The 22,453-nt window shown below is 37.1% G+C and overlaps 1 protein-coding gene across 3 annotated transcripts in view; it reads left to right on the top strand.

The window, feature by feature from the left end:
- Nucleotides 1-22,453, top strand: part of LOC114252646 (protein kinase C-binding protein NELL1) — a 58,668-nt gene that overhangs the window by 22,209 nt on the left and 14,006 nt on the right. For all 3 annotated transcript variants that reach the window (XM_028187215.2, XM_089732287.1, XM_028187214.2), the window contains exon 2: nt 13,452-13,559. In XM_028187215.2, coding sequence (XP_028043016.2) covers nt 13,452-13,559 — 108 coding nt within the window. The remainder of the gene's footprint in view (nt 1-13,451; nt 13,560-22,453) is intronic.

Raw genomic sequence — 22,453 nt, 5'->3', positions numbered from 1 at the left:
TTAAACTGCTAGTAAGTAAGCATATAAAAATCAACATAGCTCCTAATTTTCATTACCGTGAACATTTTTAAATTATCTATTACCTATACGAAGCCATCGTCATGTCCAGATGGTCAGCGAGTCCTCCTCAACAGGTTTCCGTGCACGCGCCGTCTCCTGTTACCTTAGACGGTCTTCGATTAATTGTTATTAACCCTTGAGAACGTATGTACCTATGATATGTAAAGCGATATTAAATTTCACAGGACACCGAACTCCCCGCGGGGACCAATACGAATTTTCTCATTCATTTGTTTCGAGGGGGACGAGCCCGTCACTTAGATGTCAAGTGCCTCTTTTTAATTATGCTATTGCATGTAAATGCACATGAATCTGTTGCAATATCCTTTTTGTTCAATGAGGTTCACACAACTGGGTAACATCTAAACCAATTAACATTACGACCTAAATAGATAAAACGAGTACGATATTAAAACCACCTTTCTGGTGTGAACACAACTTATTATTAGGTTAGTTGTGCTAAAAGTCGTCAGAGACAAAAAAAATTATTAAATAATAAAACAAAACAAAAAAATGTATTTAAGAAAAAACGAATAATATAAAAACAAAACGTGCTAATATAATAATAGTACTAACAGATTTTTTGATGTCGTATAAAATATGTAAATGTTTATTATTGTCGATGTTGATGTCATAACGATCCTTGAGCTTAAGTGAAAAACAAACAAAAATAACTTGAACAACCTTAAGATGATATGGCGGTGGCTATTATACAACATAAGATGTTTGACAGATGCCTGAATCTAGCTTACGACATTTTCAATATAAGCTTGCATATATACAAGTCCGAATAGCAACATTCAGGCCGTCAGTCTACCGAGAAATATCACCCACTCGGTGGAAGATCTTCTCTTAAGACATTCAAAATCAGCGCAATTACTCAAACCACCACTGCGATAAAGCGACACGACACGAGAACTCTTTCATCGTGGCCGGCGGTAATTATATTCCCGTTCCTGCGGAAAGAATGGAAAGCAGTCGACGTCGCCCCATACACGTCATTTCGGATCCTCCCGATCCACTAACGGTGCTTTTAGGTACCTCAAGCACCGGTCACCGTTCTCGACGAACCGTCGCTTGAGCCGAAGGGCTCGTCGCGTTTCCGATGCGGTGGTAGATTCTGCGAAGCACGGCTCTTGCTAGGGTTCGTGTTAGCAACGTCGTCAGGTTTGAGCCCCGCGAGCTCACCTACTAGTTAAGGTTACGCTGAAATAGCCTCTCAAGGCTATAAGCTTAGGAAGGAAAAAAATACTCAAACCAAGCTTGAACAAAAGGATTGCATTTCACATTCCAGATTTCAAAAGTATTCATTGTTATTTGTAGTCAGCGTATCAAGCTTCCTAATTTCACAATGTTTACTAACTACGTCAATTATGCGCTAGTTATCCCCTTGCTGTCCGCTGAAGTTTCGACTACCCCACGTCCGTCAAATTACCAGTTCACATTTTCACTTTGAAGACATCCTAACGCTAATGTATCGTTCGAAGCGTTATGATAAATTACTTAAGCAATTACGTTGAATTTATAACGGCTTTCACAAGCTTGTATAACATTAATCATCTTTATTCATGTCGCCGCGCGAAATTGTTGTAGTGGGTTATTGTAAGCACGTAGGTATTTTTGTTTAAAGTATAATTGTTAGTATCAGATCCGCTGAGATTGTATCATAATATCACATGCTGTTACCATCACTAAGTCGTCGAGGCCTAAAGGATAAGACGTCCGGTGCATACGTTGTGCGATGCACCGGTGTTCGAATCTCAGGCGGGTGCCAATTTTTCTAATGAAATACATACTCAACAATTGTTCATGATTGACTTCCACGGTGAAGGAATAACATCGTGTAATAAAAATCAAACCCGCAAAATTATAATTTACGTAATTACTGGTGGTAGGACCTCCTGTGAGTCCGCAAGGGTAGGTACCACCACCCTGCCTATTCCTGCCCTGAAGCATTGATGCGTTTCGGTTTGAAGGGTGGGGCAGCCTTTGTAACTATACTTGAGACCTTTAGAACTTTATATCTGAAGGTAGGTGGCGCATTTACGTTGTAGATGTCTATGGGCTCTGGTAACCACTTAACACCAGGTGGGCTGTGAGCTCGGCCACCCGTCTAAGCAATAAAATAAAAAATAAAAACCTTTTAAACAAACAAAGTGGAAAGGGCGCAAAAGGGCAAAACTTCCAAAAAAATATGTACGTGTGAATTTGTGTTAGTGTGATAGATATTGTGAAATTTGTAGAGCATGGCACAAAAACAACAAGAAAAATTATTGACAGTACTTTATATAATCTGATCCCAATAGTACATGAGGTAAATGCCGGCGGGTCAAGTTGGTGAAAGATAAAGAATCTTATGTCAAAGCAACCAAATAAATCTAATGAGTCGATAAGATCATGTGTGGCACCCCAATCGACGCTTGTAATTAATTAATTTTTCAACAGCCAGCTACGCTAATGCTATCAATAAAAATCAACTTTAATCGTAATGACTCATATTTTATCAGCTTAACAGATTGGAATCAGACGAAAAGTGCGCATACCCGTGGTTTTTTGCTCATAAATTGCCTATGACATTAACAGTACCAGCTCTTAACGTAACATCAGTGAGCATTCACAGCCCGATTATGATAGACAAACAGACAGCCAGTTACAGGGATAATAATAATAATTTATTTGATAATACACCGTTTTTTGCATAGCCGACTTATCTGATTTAATGTGATTACCGAAGTTTATAGATATCACTCGAATGCTGTATCACAATTGCTGTATATGACGGAAGTCTTTAAAACGCATTATTACCTTATGGTACAACAAGGCAAAGAGGTCCTACCTACTCGGGTAAGCTTCCAATGCGCCCTAAAACTTAGAATACTGTACAGTTCATATGACGACGAACTAGCCACAAGGATCAACGTTAAAACTGCTCCTTAATCATGAGAATATAAGGCCATTTGGTAAGTCTAGCGACCACATGATTTTAAACCTTAATACCATTGAATACGATTGGGAAAAACCACTTCAAAAATAAGACATTAATCGCGATTTAGGTATAGCTCTGGCCTGCAACCGTGCCCGTATAATCTAAGTTCAGTTAATGCAGTTACAGCTGAACAATGTGGGAGTAGAAGTGTTTACGATCGCGTGGAAAACACATTTTACTGCTTCCATATTGTAACTGCCGGGTATTAATGTTATGGTCTCTGCTAAAATTGCTATAGCTATTCCGTTGGACACATATTTGATGAGTGTCGACGATAGTTTGAATGTAACAATCGTATTATCGTTTACTGATGCAACGAACCTCTCATGTTTTTATTGGTACCCTTTTCTATGTTTTTGTGAATCATAGATTAATTTTACGAATTAATTGAAGGGTTTACTGTTTTAGATTTAAAAAATATTAATTGGATAATCAGTTCTAATAATAACCGCCGCTTCACCGACTTAAAATTATCTAAAAAAAAAAAAAACGCATTTTCATACATTAGCCTATCTCCGGTCCTTAAATAATATTTATGTAAGAATATCATGATAATCTGTCATTTATCTAATACTCAAAAGACACACCAAACCATCTCTGACACATTTTCAAATTTATTGCAGTAATTTCTATTTTTACGTTCCGTCATTTATTAACGTAAAATCTGATTATTATGTGACTATTAACAAGCAGCAATAGTACGTATATGTGCGTATTGTATACAATTGAATTCAATTATTCCATCAGATCGAAACGTCAAAAGGTCAAATCGAATAAGTTTCGAGATCGGAACGGTTACGTGCTCTTCCTAGTCCAAATAGGCAGACAGCGTAGGCAGTCCGCGAGGCAATCTGGAACGAATCGTTTTATTTTGTCGGGCCAGTGGCGGAGGGAGGCAGACGCTCTGGCGACGGCTAGGCGCCTCCTCACACTACTCGTGCCTCTCACGCTACCCGCAGATACAGGGTTGTCGCAGACACGAGACCAGCGTAATAATCTATGCATGAGAAAAACCCTTTAATAGTGAAATTAAATCGGATTAAATGAGTGGCGATAGAGCGTATCTTGAGCTTTGAGATCTCTTAAGGCTCTGAAGTTATAATGTATTCCAGTTCGAAAAGCATTTTCGAAAATCAAAATTTGTTCCAGTCTAATACAGACTTCGATTTAAACCAAACCTTTCTCAAACTAATTAAACTTGTATTTTAAAGTAAAGTGCTGGAGAAAATTTTCTGAATACCGTGTGAAATATTTAATTTCATACCAACGCATCTTCTTAAGCTGAAAATCAGAATAAGGCTCCCTACCATCTGCTTCAAACGAATCTCGAAAAACTTTGGAATTATTAAAAGTGAAAAAATTATATAATCTTAATTCTTTCTAATGATTACTGGCAATGGAACGAAAAAGTTTGCGTGGTTACGGCCCCATGGCTTTTTTGACTAAATTCGCACCACACTCAATTCCACCATCTGCGATGCTCTCAAAATGGAGTTGGAGATAGACTAGAAGATGTATCTTCGTGACGACAAAAGCCTTAGATGTAGACGGACACGACCCTTGCTAATGAGAAGTATGAGTATTGGAGAAGTGCTTAGTTTAAAGATCTGAAAAGGCTACAGACATAAAATACTGTTCAGATATTATATAATACACGATTAAATAACTCTTGTTTGTCTTAAGTTTTGAACCTAAGCAATGAAATTTTATTTTTTATTTTTATTGCTTAGATGGGTAGACGTGCTCACAGTCCACCTGGTGTTAAGTGGTTACTGGAGCCCATGGACATCTACAACGTAAATGCGCCACCCACCTTGAGATATAAGTTCTAAGATCTCAGTATAGTTACAACGGCTGCCCCACCCTTCAAACCGAAACGCATTACTGCTTCACGGCAGAAATAGGCAGGGCAGTGGTACCTACTCGCGCGGACTCACAAGAGGTCTTACCACCAGTAAAAAAAAAACCAGTGAAATGAACATATATCTGTATTTTTGTAGTATTTTTGTCACATTTCGAGTTAAAATAATGTTGCAACATCTGGATACTAGAGTTGACCAGGATAGTAAATTTACTACCATTTAACAGTATCCAAAATAACTCGGGAATTTCACTACTCAAACCATCGTTTTCACGAGAATTATAGTTATTATAAACGTCGGTGAATCTTCTGAATGACTAAAATCAATATATTAATACAGTTTCTTTTTAAATACACAAATAAAAGACACAGTATCAGCCCTGATTGACACATTTTTGGCAATAAAATTCAAACTAAGTTTTAAAACTGTTTTATCACCGTTTCGCTACTATGTAAGTAATATAAGGCAACATTGCTGTGTTACGACAACCGGAGTTGTTATATAAGGCTTTAATCAACGTTTATTTTGAGATTTTATTGTATGTGACGTTTGAAAAGATGTTCAATTTTGATATATAAGTATTTTCAAGAGTATTTTCAAACACAATCAAAGGATGCTGATTTAATTGTAAGAGGAGTATAGGTCGTTAATAATGGAAAGCGGTATCGGCTGAATGGTCACTAATTCGCACGTTTCGTTCGATAACTTCACGAAATCTATTCCTAAGTCTTGTGATTCTGGGAAATTGGCTCAGAACTCATCAAGAATCGATAAGATCGTGCTCCCAGTTCGATTGAATCGATTGCGTTATCCAACGATCTTTGTTATCTGTTCGCGCTAAATTTACGATTCAAGTAGTTTGACAGCCCTACGAGTCTTCTTCTGCATAGGCGTCATAAATTGGAGCTTGTTCATAGTAGAGGAGAGCTCTTGACACAATCTTCGTCGCGTTAATTGAAGTACATATGGAGACCCCTTCGTTCAGAAATATTACATGAATGAGCTCCAGATATATTCTTTGTTTTTTATTATTATTTATTTATGTAGGTTTATGGTAGCGTATTCACGAGTTATTTGGTGTTGAGCTCTAAAGCCCACCACAAATTGAATACCAAGTATATACCATATTCACATACAATACCAATACCAACAATAAGATATGAGATCGAAGTCGTTATTTGAACATCTGTAGCACATTTATTTAATCGGATCGCATACTTAGTGGAGGTAGGGCGTCTTGTGAGCCTGCACCGGTTAATACCACCACCCTGTTTATTTTTGACATGAAGCAATAGGCGTTTCGGTTTGAAGAGTGGGCAGTTTGTAGTACTATAAAAAACGGACAATTTGAACTCATATCGCAAAATGGGTAGAGCCATTTACGTTGTTGATGTAAATAGGCTCCGCTAACCATGAACCACTTTTAACAGTAGGCAGCGGCTTGACTTTGCCCCTGGAATTGCTGACGTTTATGAACGACGGTAACTATTCACCATCAGGTGGGCTGTATGCTCGTCTGTCAACAAGGAGAGAATAAAAAATACCAGGTGAAAAAAAAAAACAAAGCGGTGAGCTTGTCCAAACATTTAGGCAATAAAAAAATACGACGGATAGAGCCAGTACCTACTGGTGCCTATTTAGTCTGTGTTATAGTTGGACTGACCAGATCCGCACTACCCTCGACACCACAGTTCACGATGCTCTACACTCGGCGGCAGATAGAGGAAAATGGCGTGGAATGGTCCGTAATAAACTCTTGTTGCGAGGAGGTGGTCACGACCCTCAGTATTGAGGAAACCGAAGCAAGAAGAAAACGAATAGTTGAAATCGTCTTTAACACCTGTTCAGTACATACTTGCTATCAACGTAACTTGTTGTCCTAGTTCTCATTCATAGTCTTTTCAAATTCGAAATAAACGTCTAATTCGTTCGTAAAATTAAATGAAATTGTTCGCTATTTTTGAAAACATTAATACAATATTTATCAAATTAACTACCATAAATTAATATATCATCGCTGTGTAATCTGTGTTCAATCAGTCGTAGAGGCGGTCTCTCGTAGCCCAGATGTGGCTACGTCGCTACGGCGTATAGCTACAACTCGTAGTCACGTGACCGGGTTACGTGTGATGGATGGTCCTCCAGTCACCGTGAGCGCGGGAAACTCCTTTGTGTACCCGTCTCTCTGGTCTGATGTATTGCGGGCGGTTTGTGTATGAATGTAGGCATTTTAAATTGATGTCACTCACACCGTCGGTCCGACTATTGTACTACACGCTTATATTCATATATACACGCATATATATGTATAAGTATATAACAGAATGCGTGCATGGTCCGGTTGTGACGTTAACTACAATCTACGAATGCAAAATATTTACTTTCCTATCTTTTCCTAATATATGTACATCTTCAATAGCGAAAGTGTTGTACAGTGGGTACTTCGGTACGTCACTACTTCGTCGGTACCCATCCTATCATCAGGACGGGTACCGGCGAAGGCGAGACCTTTGGCGCGCACTGCGTTACCATAGGTTTCGTGTAGCCGGTGTGGTGGAGCTCGATGGGGCTTAGTCAGTAGTCGGTTCTGCGGGGCAGGTGTCTCACAGGTTTTTCAAGGTGTAGTCTCCTGTGAGAAATTGGGGGAGGTGGAGGACCTCGGTCTTTCTCTTCTCCCCCTCTTCCTCTCTGGAGACGCCGGAGTCCGACATAATCCAGTCTGTTACCCCCCTCTCGATTGGGTATCCGTAAATGGACAGGTTACTGGTGGTAGGACCTTTTGAGTCCGCACGGGTAGGTACAACCACCCTGCCTATTTCTGCCGTGAAGCAGTAATGCGTTTCGGTTTGAAGGGTGGGGCAGCCGCTGTAACTATACTGAGACCTTAGAACTTATATCTCAAGGTGGGTGGCGCATTTACGTTGTAGATGTCTATGGGCTTCAGTAACCACTTAACATCAGGTGGGTTGTGAGCTCGTCCACTCATCTAAGCACGCATTACTGCTTCACAGCAGAAATAGGCAGGGCGGTGGTACCTGCCCGCGCGGACTCACAAGAGGTCCTACCGCCAGTCTTCGTAAAATTCAGTCTACACAAACATAGTTTCTGAAGTATCAGCAGGCCACTGTACTCGCGAGCTCCGTACGTACGGGCATGATTATGCGACAGTTATTTCGGTTTCACGTTATGCTTACGTACGTGGCGATCGATATTCGAGACTGCGTCTTTTGTCAAATTTCGGATTCGTCCACAGCCTTTATTGATTGTTCGAATGTAGGCCACTACGTTATTCGATCGTAAATTATTATATATTGGTACTAAACAATAATAAGCAGGATACGGCTCGTTCCTTCGAGATAAATCGCAGTAATGGGGCGTCATTCTCGTTTTTTGAAGAGGAAATTTTACTGAACAGTCGATTGTTTTTTTAATCTATTGAGTCATTTGATTATTTATAATGTATTTAAATGAATTCAAACCCATGTTTGACTTTTTTTACTTGTTTCATATAAAACGTATTCAGTAGGGAAATTATGAGCTATGTAAAGAAGAAATCATTTAGCGAATATTTAAAAAAATATTTATAGTTTAACAATGATGAATGAGAAACTATTATGGGATTTTTAAAAACATTGAAATTGACGTAAACTGAATACTTATTGAAAGAGAACACTACAAGACGCCTACAGGCATTCGAGATGTGGTGCTACCGTCACATGTTACGCATTAGTTGGACGCAGAGGGTCAGGAACGAAACCGTGCTTCAGCGCGTTCATATGTCCCGGAAAATGTTGACTTCTATCAATAAGCGCAAGATAGAATATCTCGGCCACGTGCTCAGGAATGAAAGATACATGCTGCTACAGTTGATAGTGATGGGCAAAGTAGACGAAAAGAGACTTGCTGGGCGAAGAAAGAAGTCATAGCTCCGGAATATCCGGAAGTGAACCGGTATTGCCTCCGTCGAACATCTGTTCCGGCTGGCTGCTGATAAAAATGAATATAGGAAGTTAACGGCCAACCTTCAGGATTGAAGAGGCACTGGAAAAAGAAGAAGAAGAATACTTATTTGATCGTGCGAATTGCATGTTTTATATACAAATATTATATAATTCGTCCGTATGAGTCAACGCACAAAACTATTGCAATCAAAAAAGTTAAATGGCTACCGTTATATCCCTCTTCGTGGCTATTTGTCTGGTTGATTTTAACGTCTTTCGTCTGCCATCGTTAATCTAGTTAAACATAAATTGAATGTGCTTTCATTATCATATCGTTGCACATTTGCAATGGTCACTTTCATAAGTAGTATTATTTTACTATAAAAAGCTTGGTCTTTACGAGGGCCATATTTGGTACTAGTTTATTTGTCTTTTTAATCTGAAAATACAAACATCCTTCTCGATTCGTCAATGTCATATGTATTTAAATTTTTCTCCCCAACTATATTGAAATTTTACAAGAGACCACTAAAGGAATTTATTGTCTAGTCGAGATTACAATTACAGGCAACCACGAGATGTGAATAACAAGGCCATTCAAAAAGGAAATTAACCGAAACGTATTTTTAAATTAATAATTATTTACTGAAAAATAGAATAAAGAAATCGGTGCTAGAATAAAGAAACAAAAAAAGAAATTTGATCATCGCCTATCAAATTTATCGAGTTTACAATCTACATATTATTATAACTACAACTTCACAAAACCTCTTATTGGACGATAGTGTAATGATTAAAGTGGAATTAAGTATGGTAAAGAATGATGAACCTTTCTTTGATAAGACGACGAATGAGTTTAGTTTCTGTAAGAGCTTCACATAAAAGAAATGAAAATGTCAATCCACGTACTATCTTAATTTACGGTCCTATCGATTAGAAACCCTCGCGTTAGTGCTAGAGAACGGGAGGGAAGTGTATTACTTTTCAATTCGGTACTATATCAATCGAATTGATACTGTTGCGTGTGTGAATGATAGAATCGTATTAACGACTAGCTTTTGCCCGCGACTTCGTCCACGTGGAATAGTTCACAAATAATGCATTATTTTAGAACAAATTTGGTTACCATAAAAACGTTATAGTGAGCCAACCTTAATATATAGACATATGCTGTCGCGGACTTTTTTTTAGATCTTTTAAAGGGAAACAATTTTGTCATATATTATTTTAGCGAAACTTTAACCGTTTCTGCAGCGCACGCAGCAGAAGCTCTCAAAAGGGAAAAAAAACGATTTTGAAACATTCTTTATTGAGGCTCCGCTTATATTGGACTTAGCGTGATGTTATATATATAGCCTTCCTCGATAAATGGGTTATTTAACACTGAAATATTTTTTTAAATCGGACCAGCAGTTCCTGAGATTAGCGCGTTCAAACAAACAAACTCTTCAGCTTTATAATTTAAATAAAGTATTTCGATTGTTTACTATATAATCTATATATTAATACGTGAAGCAAAAACTTTGTATCCCATTTTACGAAATCTGCGCGGACGGAGGAGTATGAAATTTTCTACATTTATAGAGAATATAGAAAAGAAGTGCACATGCTAATATTTTTTTAAAATAATGCAAAAAGTATACATTAAATCAATAAAGAAAACATTACACACACTACATACCATGTATTTGACGCACACACGCATGCATATTATTTATTGTTAAACTTTTGTTTTTGACGTCTGTTGTCAAATTGAGAATAGATTAAATATTGTTTGTCTTTGTTAATATTTTTATAGTGTCGATGAGTGTAGTCTTGACGAAATTTGTGATTATAGAAGTATAAAATACAATCATAATAGTGTACAAACTTACAATTCCAATTAACTATAGTCGAATTTCGACTACTCCGGGACCTCTAGTAGAAATAATTTCAATAACGATTTTCACTCGATAGTGAAATAGAGACGTATTCAGAATACGCAACGAACATGATACAAATTAAATTTACCAAACAAATACGTATGTAAGCTTCTACAATACCATTAAGCTAGGTTTTTAAGTTTAAAATTTCAAATTGATCTGGTTTGTCTTAGTCAGTTAGTAATACGAGATGGGTATTCTGTATGCGAACATTTAGACTCATATCACACGACTCATAAATAGGTACCACCACCCCGCCTATTTCTGCCGTGAAGCAGTAATGCGTTTCGGTTTGAAGGGTGGGATAGCCGTTGTAACTATACTGAGACCTTAGAACTTATATCTCAAGGTGGGTGGCGCATTTACGTTGTAGCTGTCTATGAGATCCAGTAACCACTTAACACCAGGTGGGCTGTGAGCTCGTCCACCCATCTAAGCAATAAAAAAAATAAAAAAATCATTCATTTGTTATTTTTAATTAATTAGACATAGAAAAACATAGACGAATCGAAGGGTTAAAAAAGCCTTCTCCATAGAAGCGTATCTTTGCCGTCAGAGAAACACAAAATAAATCAGAATGACTGCATTAGCGATGTTCAACCTACTTTATGACATAATGTCCTTGAACCGCCGAAGCTGAAATATCCGCATTTGCTTATTCCCGGCAAACAGCCAACTACTGCATAAACAGAATGAGCATGCGAATTAAGTTAATGCTTTATTTGATAGCGCCGTAGCTGGGAACTATGCTACGAATTTAATTTCAATTATTGGTTCAGATTTGCGAATTGGAATAAACCAAGGCAAGGCAAGCCAAGCCAAACCACATCATATATATATCCTGACCGGAATATTGTTTTTATTACGAGTGAATCAGCTGTGGCTCATCTCACCTTAGGTGGCTACTGGAATCCACCTGAGGACATGAATGCCGCTACGCACCTTGAGACTTGAGGTTCTTGTCTTAGTCGTGTACTAGTTACTTAAATTATATTTTGCGTGGCTTGATTTTTATTAAGATCTTATTCCTTCATCGTGTAAATCATTTGTGCACGTGACAAAAGTACTTACTTCCTTAGAATGAATGAATAGGAAAAAATGGTGTCTGCCAGTGGGATTTGAACGCTGTCAAATTAGCATCGCTAGATATGAGTACTCCAAGTCTCTTATCATTTAGGCCACTGTATAAATTCTGAGATACGTGGTCGTAGACTCAACTACATTGATATAATGGTTGCCCTACCCTTCCAAACGGAACTCGAGACTGTTTTACTTTACAAATTTCCAGAATGTTAGTTCCTACTTACTACTTGAAAACGTAGTCCCGTAAATACGTTCATGTTTGCTTAACTTAAGAGCACTTTGTAATACTAGGCCTGGCAAAAGCAGTACTTCGCTGAACCTACCACCGAATCGGAATCGCGGCTCATTGAGACGACCAGTGATAAATTCAGTGGGCTGTATGTATCTATGGACAATGTGAGAAGCACACCCATTGAAAAGAACTCTTTCTACATACTAATACCCATCTTTATTTTTTATCATAATTATGTTTAATAAACATTATTTCTAGAGGCGAGAGGCTATTTGGTTTAAGCGACATTTCGCTTAATACGCGACATTTATCTTTGTAATTAAAGCTTCTTTTAATTTAATATTAGCTTTAACAACTCGATGTTCCTTCAATTAGGTTTACCCCATTCAAATAGCTAAAGAGGTTTTTTTGTTATGATATTTTTTCCAAATTCTATACTTTAAATGGCTATCATGTAAAATTGCAAAAATGTTGCTTAACACGCTGACTGCGTTATGCTGTTTAAAAAGCCCCATGCGCAACTGCCCTCTAGTGCGGTAGTCAAATCGCGTCCTTTCGCTCGGTGCGAGAGGCGACTATATACACACTTCTATCAGTATGTGCATATTTAATAACGATTCTTTGTGAGGCCTATCAGGTCTCATACGCACTGTAAAAAAGTCAAATCTTCCCTCGAATAGACCTCACACGCACGGGCTGAAAGTCCCTCAAAAATGATCCTGCCAAGATATATTTATTATGCAAGGCCATGTTGCATTATCTATACTAATATTATAAAGCTGAAAAGCTCCTTTGTTTGAACGCGCTAATCTCACGAACTACTGGTCCGATTTGAAACATTCTTTCAGTGCTAGATAGTTCATTTATTGGAGAAGGCTATAGACTATATAACATCACTCTAAGACCAATAAAAGCGGAGCACCAATACAGAATGTCTCAAAATCGGAGTTTTTTCCCCTTTTGAGAGCTTCCGCTGCGTGCGCTGCAGAAACGGGTAAAGTTTCGCTAAAATAATGTATGACAGAATTGTTCCCCTTTAAAAGATCTAAAAAAAGTACGCGACAGCATATGTCTATATGTTAAGGTTGGCTCACTATAACGTTTTTTATGCTAACCAAATTTGTTCTAAAATAAAACATTATTTGTGAACTATTCCACGCGGACGAAGTCGCGGGCAGGATCTAGTATATATATATATACTATTTAAATTATATATATATAAAATTTATATATTATATATATTTATAATTTAATGTTTTGCCATTTAAATTATATATATATAATTTAAATGGCAAAACAACGTTTACCAGGCCAGCTAGTAATGTTATAAAGTAGTTACTTTAAGTGTGTTGTATATTGTTTCAGCCACCGAGCTAGACTTGCTGGGTGCATTATCGCTGCACAATACGTCACATGCTGGCGTCACCCTCGCTCCGGGCACGCTGCCACAGCGCTCCGCTTACGTGCTACAAGGTAAGACAAAACACCTATACTCTATATCATACTCTATAGATGATATAGAGTATGATATAGACTCTATATTATATATCTCTACATTATAGAGTGTTTTATACTATCTATATATTAATACGTGAAGCAAAAACTTTGTACCCTTTTTTACAAAAATTGCGCGGACGGAGGAGTATTAAATTTCTCACACTTATAGAGAATATAGAGAAGGAATGCACAGTGCTAATATTTTTTTAAAACAATGCATAAAAGATACATTAAATCAATAAAGAAAACATTACACACACTACCATGTATTAGAGACACACATATGTATACTCTTTATTAATTGTCAAACTTTAGTTAATGCTTAAAAATGCTCTGTGGTCAAATAAAAAATAGGTTAATATTGTTTATCTTTAATATTATTTATCTATAGTGTAGTCTTGGCGAAATCTGTGATTATAGAAGTATAATAGTCTTTGACAATATAACCATAATAATGTTCAAACTTATAATTACAATTAATTAGTCGAATTTCGACTACTGCGGAACCACTAGTAATCTTAGTTATATAATATTTTTTATTTTTGTTGTTAATGCACTGTCGATTGCACCTATAATTAAGGGTGACATCTGCCATGAACGTTTGTCAATTTGTCAATGTTTTGTATTGATGATCACTTTGTTGGTGCAACTTAATAAATAAATATACGACTGCTTAGAAGACAACACAGGCTGTTAATCAATTTTCATTTTAAATACTTATTTTTTACTGGTGGTAGGACCTCTTGTGAGTCCTCACGGGTAGGTACCACCACCCCGCCTATTTCTACCGTGAAGCAGAAATGCGTTTCGATTTGAAGGGTAGGGCAGCCGTTGTAACTATACTGAGACTTCAAGACCTCAACTTATATCTCAAGGTGGGTAGCGCATTTACGTTGTAGATGTCTATAGGCTCCAGTGACCACTTAACACCAGGTGGGCTGTAAGCTCGTCCACCAATCTAAGCAATAAAAAAAACACACACACACACACAAAAGATCTAACACTGACCTAAAACTTACGAACGAAACAATTTATGGAGACGATGCGTTTAAGTAAAAAAAAATATAGCACAAATATAATGCACATATTTTTGACGCACATATTGACATTAGTGATGAGAATTTGACAGCAGTGTTTTCTTTGCTGATAACCTTTAAATGCTTGCCCCAGAGTTTACCGACTTCACCTGATTTTATTTACATTTATATTTTAAATACGATGATAAAGTTCAGGGCGAGAATAATAAATCAATAATCACTTGAACAATTTAATAATACAAAGTATCGTATGCGCTATCAAATAAAATTATGCCTTTTTGTACCATTCTTTCCGGGGTAAGGCCGCGGATAGTGCATTCACGTTAATGGATTATAAACACATCCGTCTGTAGAATGGTTAGTATGTTTGAGGTGCAGTTGTTCCACCCGACATAGCCATTAAGAAGCCGCACCTTGCCATTTATATCCTCCTCAAGTTAATAAGTTGACTCAAGTATCACTATCGCATTTCTTGCTTAAGAATAATCCGCGCTCTGTATAAAATCACTTTTAATTATTATTCTCATAATCCTCTCGGAGGTCTGCTGGAAGAGATTTGTCAAAGAAATAAGCAGTGCCTTTGTACATAATTTTCCTATTACTCTGTACTATATCTTCTTTTTTGTGTGTACATAAATAAATAAATAAAAATAAATAAAATCATCTATTTGGATGGAAATCAATCAAAATTCAAAGTCATTACCAAGACAAACTTTGGCTGTTTGAAAAAATACTTTCCCCTGTTGCCTTATAAGGCAAATGAAATGAAATATCTGAAATTCCTAAACACATTATCAAAACATATCTTAACTAGTTTTTCCGATACTACTCTTTTAATATTACTCGATTGAAATGTAAGATTTATTGATCGCTTTAGTTCCTTTGTTATATCTTTAAAATATGTTAAAAAGTTCACAGGCGAATGTTTAGGACCTATAAAGGGCTGTTATACAAGGGAAGCTCAGAAGGCTATTTCAATGAATTTCGAATCAAATTCAAAAGATTGTTCGTACTTCCGAGGGTGCCAAGGGTTAGCTTATTGTGTTCCCCCTATTTCTTGACGATTGCGTTTTTTTTTTGTTAAAAATAATGAAGTCGATGCATTTTCTTGATTTTTTTTTCCAGCGAGGGAGTATTTTAAATGGTTTAACATGTACTGTTTTTATAGAATAAAAATTGAGATTCAACTGAACTATATCTATACTATCAATTAAAATACTTTAAAAAAAGACTAATAGGATTTTATTACGTAATGCAAAACGGTATTCTGTCCACATAATAACAAGAATTAGCAATAAAGCTTCGGATTTCCGAACGCGATTTCCCTCAGTAATCCGAAACAATTAGCCTTAATCCTCACGTTCGCTCAATGGCCCCGTTGGAATCGCAACCACGATGTAAATTGATTGTAATCCCTTAGTGTCGCACGTCCCATTACCAGACGGAGAGTAATCCGACCGACAAATACCCGCAGTCCCTCTCCGTGGCCAGTAAATAACGTGCCATGAATTGTCACGAGTCCTGTCATAACCGAATAGGAATGTTTGTTTCCCACAAATTGGTCTTAGGGCTGTGTTTTATCTAGGAAACTTGTTTGTTAGTTATTGCTGGCAGTTCGACATCCCCCCCAAGTATCGGTCCTAATCGGAATTCGATTGCGGAGGCATAGGATTGCCCGAGAACTATAACTGCTTGATAAACTGTTTGAATATTTTCATGTCCACTGAACTGTTTGATTCTTCGAAAAAGCGGTGCGGCACGATAACCCTGTTACCGTGGCTGCTTTATTAAATACATATTATTACATTCCCACCATAAACATTTCTTATCGATTCCTCTCCATTTACTATCGTCACTGTCACTGATTAATTTGATAAAGAGTCTAACGTACAACCTAGCCCATAGACACAACCCACTGAGTTTCTCGCCGGATCTTCTCAGTGGGTCATGATTCCAATCCAGTGTAGGTAGATTCAGTAAAGCATTGCTCTTGCTAAGCGCTAGAGTTACCAAATTCTCTCAGGTTGAGCCCGTAAACTCACCTGCCCGTCCGAGCTAGCTAGCTAGCTGAAATAGCTCCTTAGGCTATCATCGGTTAGGTATGGCAAAAAAGTTATTTTCAAGAAAACAATTTCGATTTAAATTAGACATATTTCTTTTATAGTACGTATTTTTTGTAGTTATTATAGACGTTTCTTAAATTAAACGAAAAATATACAGTATATTAAGGACAGCAGCAAACAAAATACGAATACAAATGTAATATAAATTCCTAATAAAGAAAAATACCAAAGTACATTCACATCCCTAGCATTCGTATGCTTGGTTCAATTTTACTTTCGCGTAACGCAATCCCGGCCATTAGCCGAGTCGCGTTCGCCGTCGTAATTGTTCAAGGGTGTTCACCCTGATTTGTGGGGATGCCATTCGTTGCCATATTGTTCTGTGCCGCTTTCAAGTGTCAAACATCAAACGCAAGGTCCGAGGGATCGTTTGAATAGAATTCTCTTTTCCGGAGATATCCGAGCCCATTTATGCATTTTACGTCCGACATATTTTTGTATTTCTCTTCTGTTCTCCTGTTTGCAAACTTCAACAGATTAAAGAACGATTTTAGATTAAGCAGTTTTTTTTTTTTATTTGACGTTACAAAAAATTTGCGATCACTCAGACAATGAATAAATTATAGTTTTTAGTACGTAAACGAACTAGAGAATCCTTACATGTGCTACGTGTGATAATAACCTTGTTCTTCGTCATCTAAATTAAAAATCAAAATGTAATCTGTAAGTCTCTATTATAATTTAAAAGGCTTTTTTTATTGATCAAATGGGTGGATGAGCTCACAGCCCACCTGGTGTTAAGTGGTTACTGGAGGAAATGGACATCCACAACGTAAATGCGCTACTGACCTTGAGATATAAGTTCTAAGATCTCAGTATAGTTACAACGGCTGCCCCACCCTTCAAACCCAAACGCATTATTGCTTCATGGCAGAAATAGGCAGGGCGGTGGTACCTACCCGTGCAGACTCACAAAAGGTCCTACCACCACCAGTAAAGACCAGTTTTTTTTTTACCGATGTTAGTTTTACATACGTGTTAAAAATTACGCAATCCATTAATACGAATGAGGTGAAATGATATAATGATATTTTTTCAAGTTTAAATAATGAATGTCAAGGGTATTGTTTCAGTGGCATGTTGGTGTCTGTCGGCATCATATGCCACACGCTCGCATCAAACATATCTACCTACCCACGAACTTATTTAGACATGATAACTTCCAGTTTCAGAGTGTCTCATTTTGACTATCTACTGATCTAACTATTTATGCGCTTTTAATAGTATAATTAAATTATTTCGAACATAAAATATTTGAATTTATTTTCGTGATTTCTTTTAGATGTCCAAACGAGTTCGCCACTCTTCTGACGTTAAGCGGTAACTGGAGTCCATCGATAAAATACGTTTTACAATTATTAGCGTCTGTATAATAGTGTGTTATGTCGTGCTAGGGCTGTACAAAATGTTTATTCGCACCATTGGAGTTCACTGGTTCGTGATCAAATTAGTTCGGTGAGTCGGCTTGTGACGTCCCTTAATCAACCGGTCACGACTTTGTGAACTTCAACATGGTTTCTAAGCTACGTGGTTGTGGCTTTCCCTTCTTGCGTCACTCGTTTCAAAGTTAGAATAACTTATAGTTTTAATTCCCCAGAGGTACCGATCTTTTGGTTTCAACAATTAAGAGTTTGAGTAGTTCTTTTTTTTTTTTTTTGCTTAGATTTTGCTTAGTTGCATTAACATTCACTTTTTTACTGTTGGTAGGACGTCTTGTGAGTCCACACCACCACCCCACCTATTTCTGCCGTGAAGCAGTATGCTTTTCGGTTTGAAGGGTGGGGCAGCCGTTGTACTGTAAAAACTGAGACCAAAGAACTCATGTCTCGAGGTGGGTGGCGGCATTTACATTGTAGATATCTATGGGCTCCGGCTACCACTTAAAACCAGGTGGGCCGTAAGCTCGTCCACCCATCTAATATATAAAAAAAAATGTTCACCCACATTAACATTAACAACACTCACACACACACAAGCCGGAGAATAAACAATTTCAAAAAAACAATAAATAATTTAAAACTACTTTTACGTTTCAAATTCGCGTTTTTTTATAATCATTATATCTTTTCCGACGTTTACAGTTACAGTTAACAGTTTTCGTGGTCGCAGACGACTGAGAAAGAATACCTCAATAGTAGTTTAGTTCTAGTTATGCTTATAGTTATAGAAAACCGAAGAAAATAGAATGGAATGAAATAAACGTTCGGGAAATTTGTATTTCGAAATTGATTTTGCTCTCGAATGTGTAATGTAATCAAAATAAACTAGCGCGTGGGTCCTTCGTAGAGCCCTCAGGGAACGCGGGTCGCATCTGCCAGATATCTTCTTGTTGCGTTTTTCGTTTATTTCATCTACGAGTGAACGGGCCACGTCTGGTATTCAATTCTTATCAGAGCCTATAGACATGAAAACGTCATCCGCCATTAGAGATAAGATACAAAAATTAATGATACAACCAATGCCTTAATTACACCGAGCGTCGCAGCCTTTAAGCCACGACGACGATAAAACTTTCAATTTCGAGAACATATACACACCCTTTATATTTTTTGCATTCATTATATACAACACCCTGTAGATTCTTTAGACGTTTGCGTCGATCATAAATTCAAAAAGGCATTATAAAAAAATTCGCGAACGCAGAACGAGGAAATATTCGGCACGTGCGGCCGAGTGATAAACGAATGTCTATAAAATATATCCAGTGCGGGGTCCTACAATCCAATGTTTGTACAAAGCCCAGCAAATATTTGCGCACGCCGGCGGATACGCGGTCGGACTTAATTAAACGGAAGAATATGGGAAACAATTTTGTGCTCGGATTTTATACCAGTTATTGGTATTGCTGCTGTGAAAATAATATAAATATACCAGCTGACCCGGCAGACTTCGTTGTGCCTCAATCGATTAATAAAAGACCTAAACTTTTGTATAAACATAAAAAAATAAAAAAGAATCCGCCCGACGGGGGATACATCAAAGGAAACTCAAAATTTTTTGTTTTTCTATAATTTTCATATTTTTTCATCTTTTAAACCTTCTCTGGACTTCCACGAATAATTCAAGACCCAAATTAGCCAAATCGGTCCAGCCGCTCTCGAGTTTTAGCTAGACTAACGAACAGCAATTAATTTTTATATATATAGAAGATACGATAGATAGATAGATAGAAGATAGATAATCAGAACTACTACTAAATATTGTACTAGCTTATTAATAATATCGAAATTTTGATGAATAACACCTTCGTTCGTTCTGTGAACCACGAAAACTGAAAAGTGTTCGAATTAAAAACGCGAGATTCAACCGTAAACGTAGTTTTAATTTTATCTAACACTCGCGGTGATAGAATAAAATACAATACAAAATACAAAAATTCTTTACTTTCAAAATAAAATTTTGGTATATTGTAATTTTTGAATAAAATATTATACGTCATATAAACACATATACAAATCCAATACAGCTTTTATGGAGCATACTTGAAAATTATGCAAACTTGTAAGCCCTTGAACGTGAAATGCTTGGACAATATCGGTGCATTGAACTGTCATGTACGTTTTTAAAAAATTCGTCTTTTAATTAAAAACGCTGTTCAAGTGAATTCGTTTATTCGGCAATTTTTTTCCCCAACCCCCGACTAAATTGTTTTAGGGTGCGTTATCTATTTATGACAGACCCTTAATCTCACCAAGACGCGCGACAGTACTCACAATGAACGTCACAGGTTCGGTTATTGGGAACACCAAAGTTGTGATAATCATATTTATGTATCGAACGAGAAAAGCCTTTTTTTATTTTTTTATTGCTTAGATGGGTGGACGAGCTCACAGCCCACCTGGTGTTAAGTGGTTACTGGAGCCCATAGACATCCACAACGTCAATGCGCCACCCACCTTGAGATATAAGTTCTAAGGTCTCAAGTATAGTTACAACGGCTGCTCCACCCTTCAAACCGAAACGCATTACTGCTTCACGGCAGAAATAGGCAGGGCGGTGGTACCCACCCGCGCGGACTCACAAGAGGTCCTACCGCGAGTAATTACGCAAATTATAATTTTGCGGGTTTGATTTTTATTACACGATGTTATTACTTCGACGTGGAAGTCAATCGTGAACATTTGTTGAGTACGTATTTCATTAGAAAAATTGGTACCCGCGTGAGATTCGAACACCGGTGCATCACTCAACACGAATGCTTCGGACATCTTCATTCACAGTTGGTCACCTGCTAATAAAGATTGTTCGTTTTTGATCCAGAGGTGGATGAACTAATTCACGACCCACCTGGTTTTAAGTGGTAACCGGAGCCCATGTAGATGTACAAGCATTATCATACAAGTACATTACACACTAAAATTTGAGTACACAGTCTAAAATTTCATTCATCATTCTCTAAAGTGCTCAATAGCTAACGCAATGGAAACTCATTTTTATCATTTTCACTCAAGTGGTAACTTACTTAACAATTTATGTGGTAACCGGAGCCCATGTGGATGTACAAGCATTATCATACAAGTACATTACACACTAAAATTTGAGTACATAGTCTAAAATTTCATTCAGTATTCTCTAAAGCGCTTAATAGCAAACATTTTCATAGCTCTACATAGTTTTGAATTTTCAAATAAATCTAAGAACGAAAACAGCTCTATCTAATTTACGTTTATGTAATTCGTTTTCCCGAGAAGTTTCCCGCTCGCTTGTTTTTCCTTTAATCTCGTATAATGTGAGGGTATTAGTTGGAACGTAGGTGTGTCTAGTGTGGGTTTGAAAGTCATTGAACCCACCCGAGCAGTTCCACTGTCGATGTTACGTCAAACTTTTACTTGTATTAATTAATGCGCGAGTAGTTTTTATTTATTTATCATTATTGTTGTATTTTACGCAGAGAATATTATTATGTTGTAACATTACAATACGGTGAAAGTTTTGACATCAAATAATACGTGAAGCAAAAACTTTGCAACCCTTTTTACGAAAATTGCGCGGATGGAGGAGTATGAAATTTCCCACACATAGAGAATGTAGAGAAGGAGTGCAAAATATTAATATTTTTTTATAATTATGCATAAAAAACACGGATATATTATATACTCTTTTGTTTATTGTATAAAGTCAAATTGAGAATAAGTTAATATTGTTTGTCTTCAATATAATTTATCTATAGTGTAGCCTTGGCGAAATCTGTGATTTAAGAAGTATAGTCAGCCGACTTAACCTAATAGGTATGGCTTTAAAAAAGAATAAAAAAAAAAAAAGAAGTATAGTCTTTGATTAGATAGAATATAGAATATATAATAGAATTATAATAATGTTCAAACTTATAATTTCAATTAATTATCGTTGAATTTCGACTACCGGGCGACCACTAGTATATTTGACTATCAGTATTTGATTTATATGAAGGGTAATTTTTAAGTTGTTTGATGGAGCAACACAGTTCGAGTTATGTAGGTGCGTTGACCTTTCTTGGAAAACTTTTTGCAACAAATTACATTTGGTAAAATTTCAATCTCGTTGATTGCTCCATACAAGACTAGTATAGCTTGTTGTCGTTCACGGTTTTATAAAGATTTCTTTGTTTTTTTATTGATAAACGCGATGTTGCTAATCTTAGTTGGTGACGGAGCATCAGTTTGTGGCATTGCCGATATTAATGAGCGCGGTGACCACTCTACATCTGGCAGACCGAAGGCTTGCTTTCGAA

The sequence above is a fragment of the Bombyx mandarina genome, chromosome 13 (assembly GCF_030267445.1).
Source record: "Bombyx mandarina strain Sakado chromosome 13, ASM3026744v2".
NCBI lineage: Eukaryota > Metazoa > Arthropoda > Insecta > Lepidoptera > Bombycidae > Bombyx > Bombyx mandarina.
The sequence above is the reverse complement of the archived record's forward strand: the minus strand, read 5'-3'. Positions and strand labels throughout refer to the sequence as shown.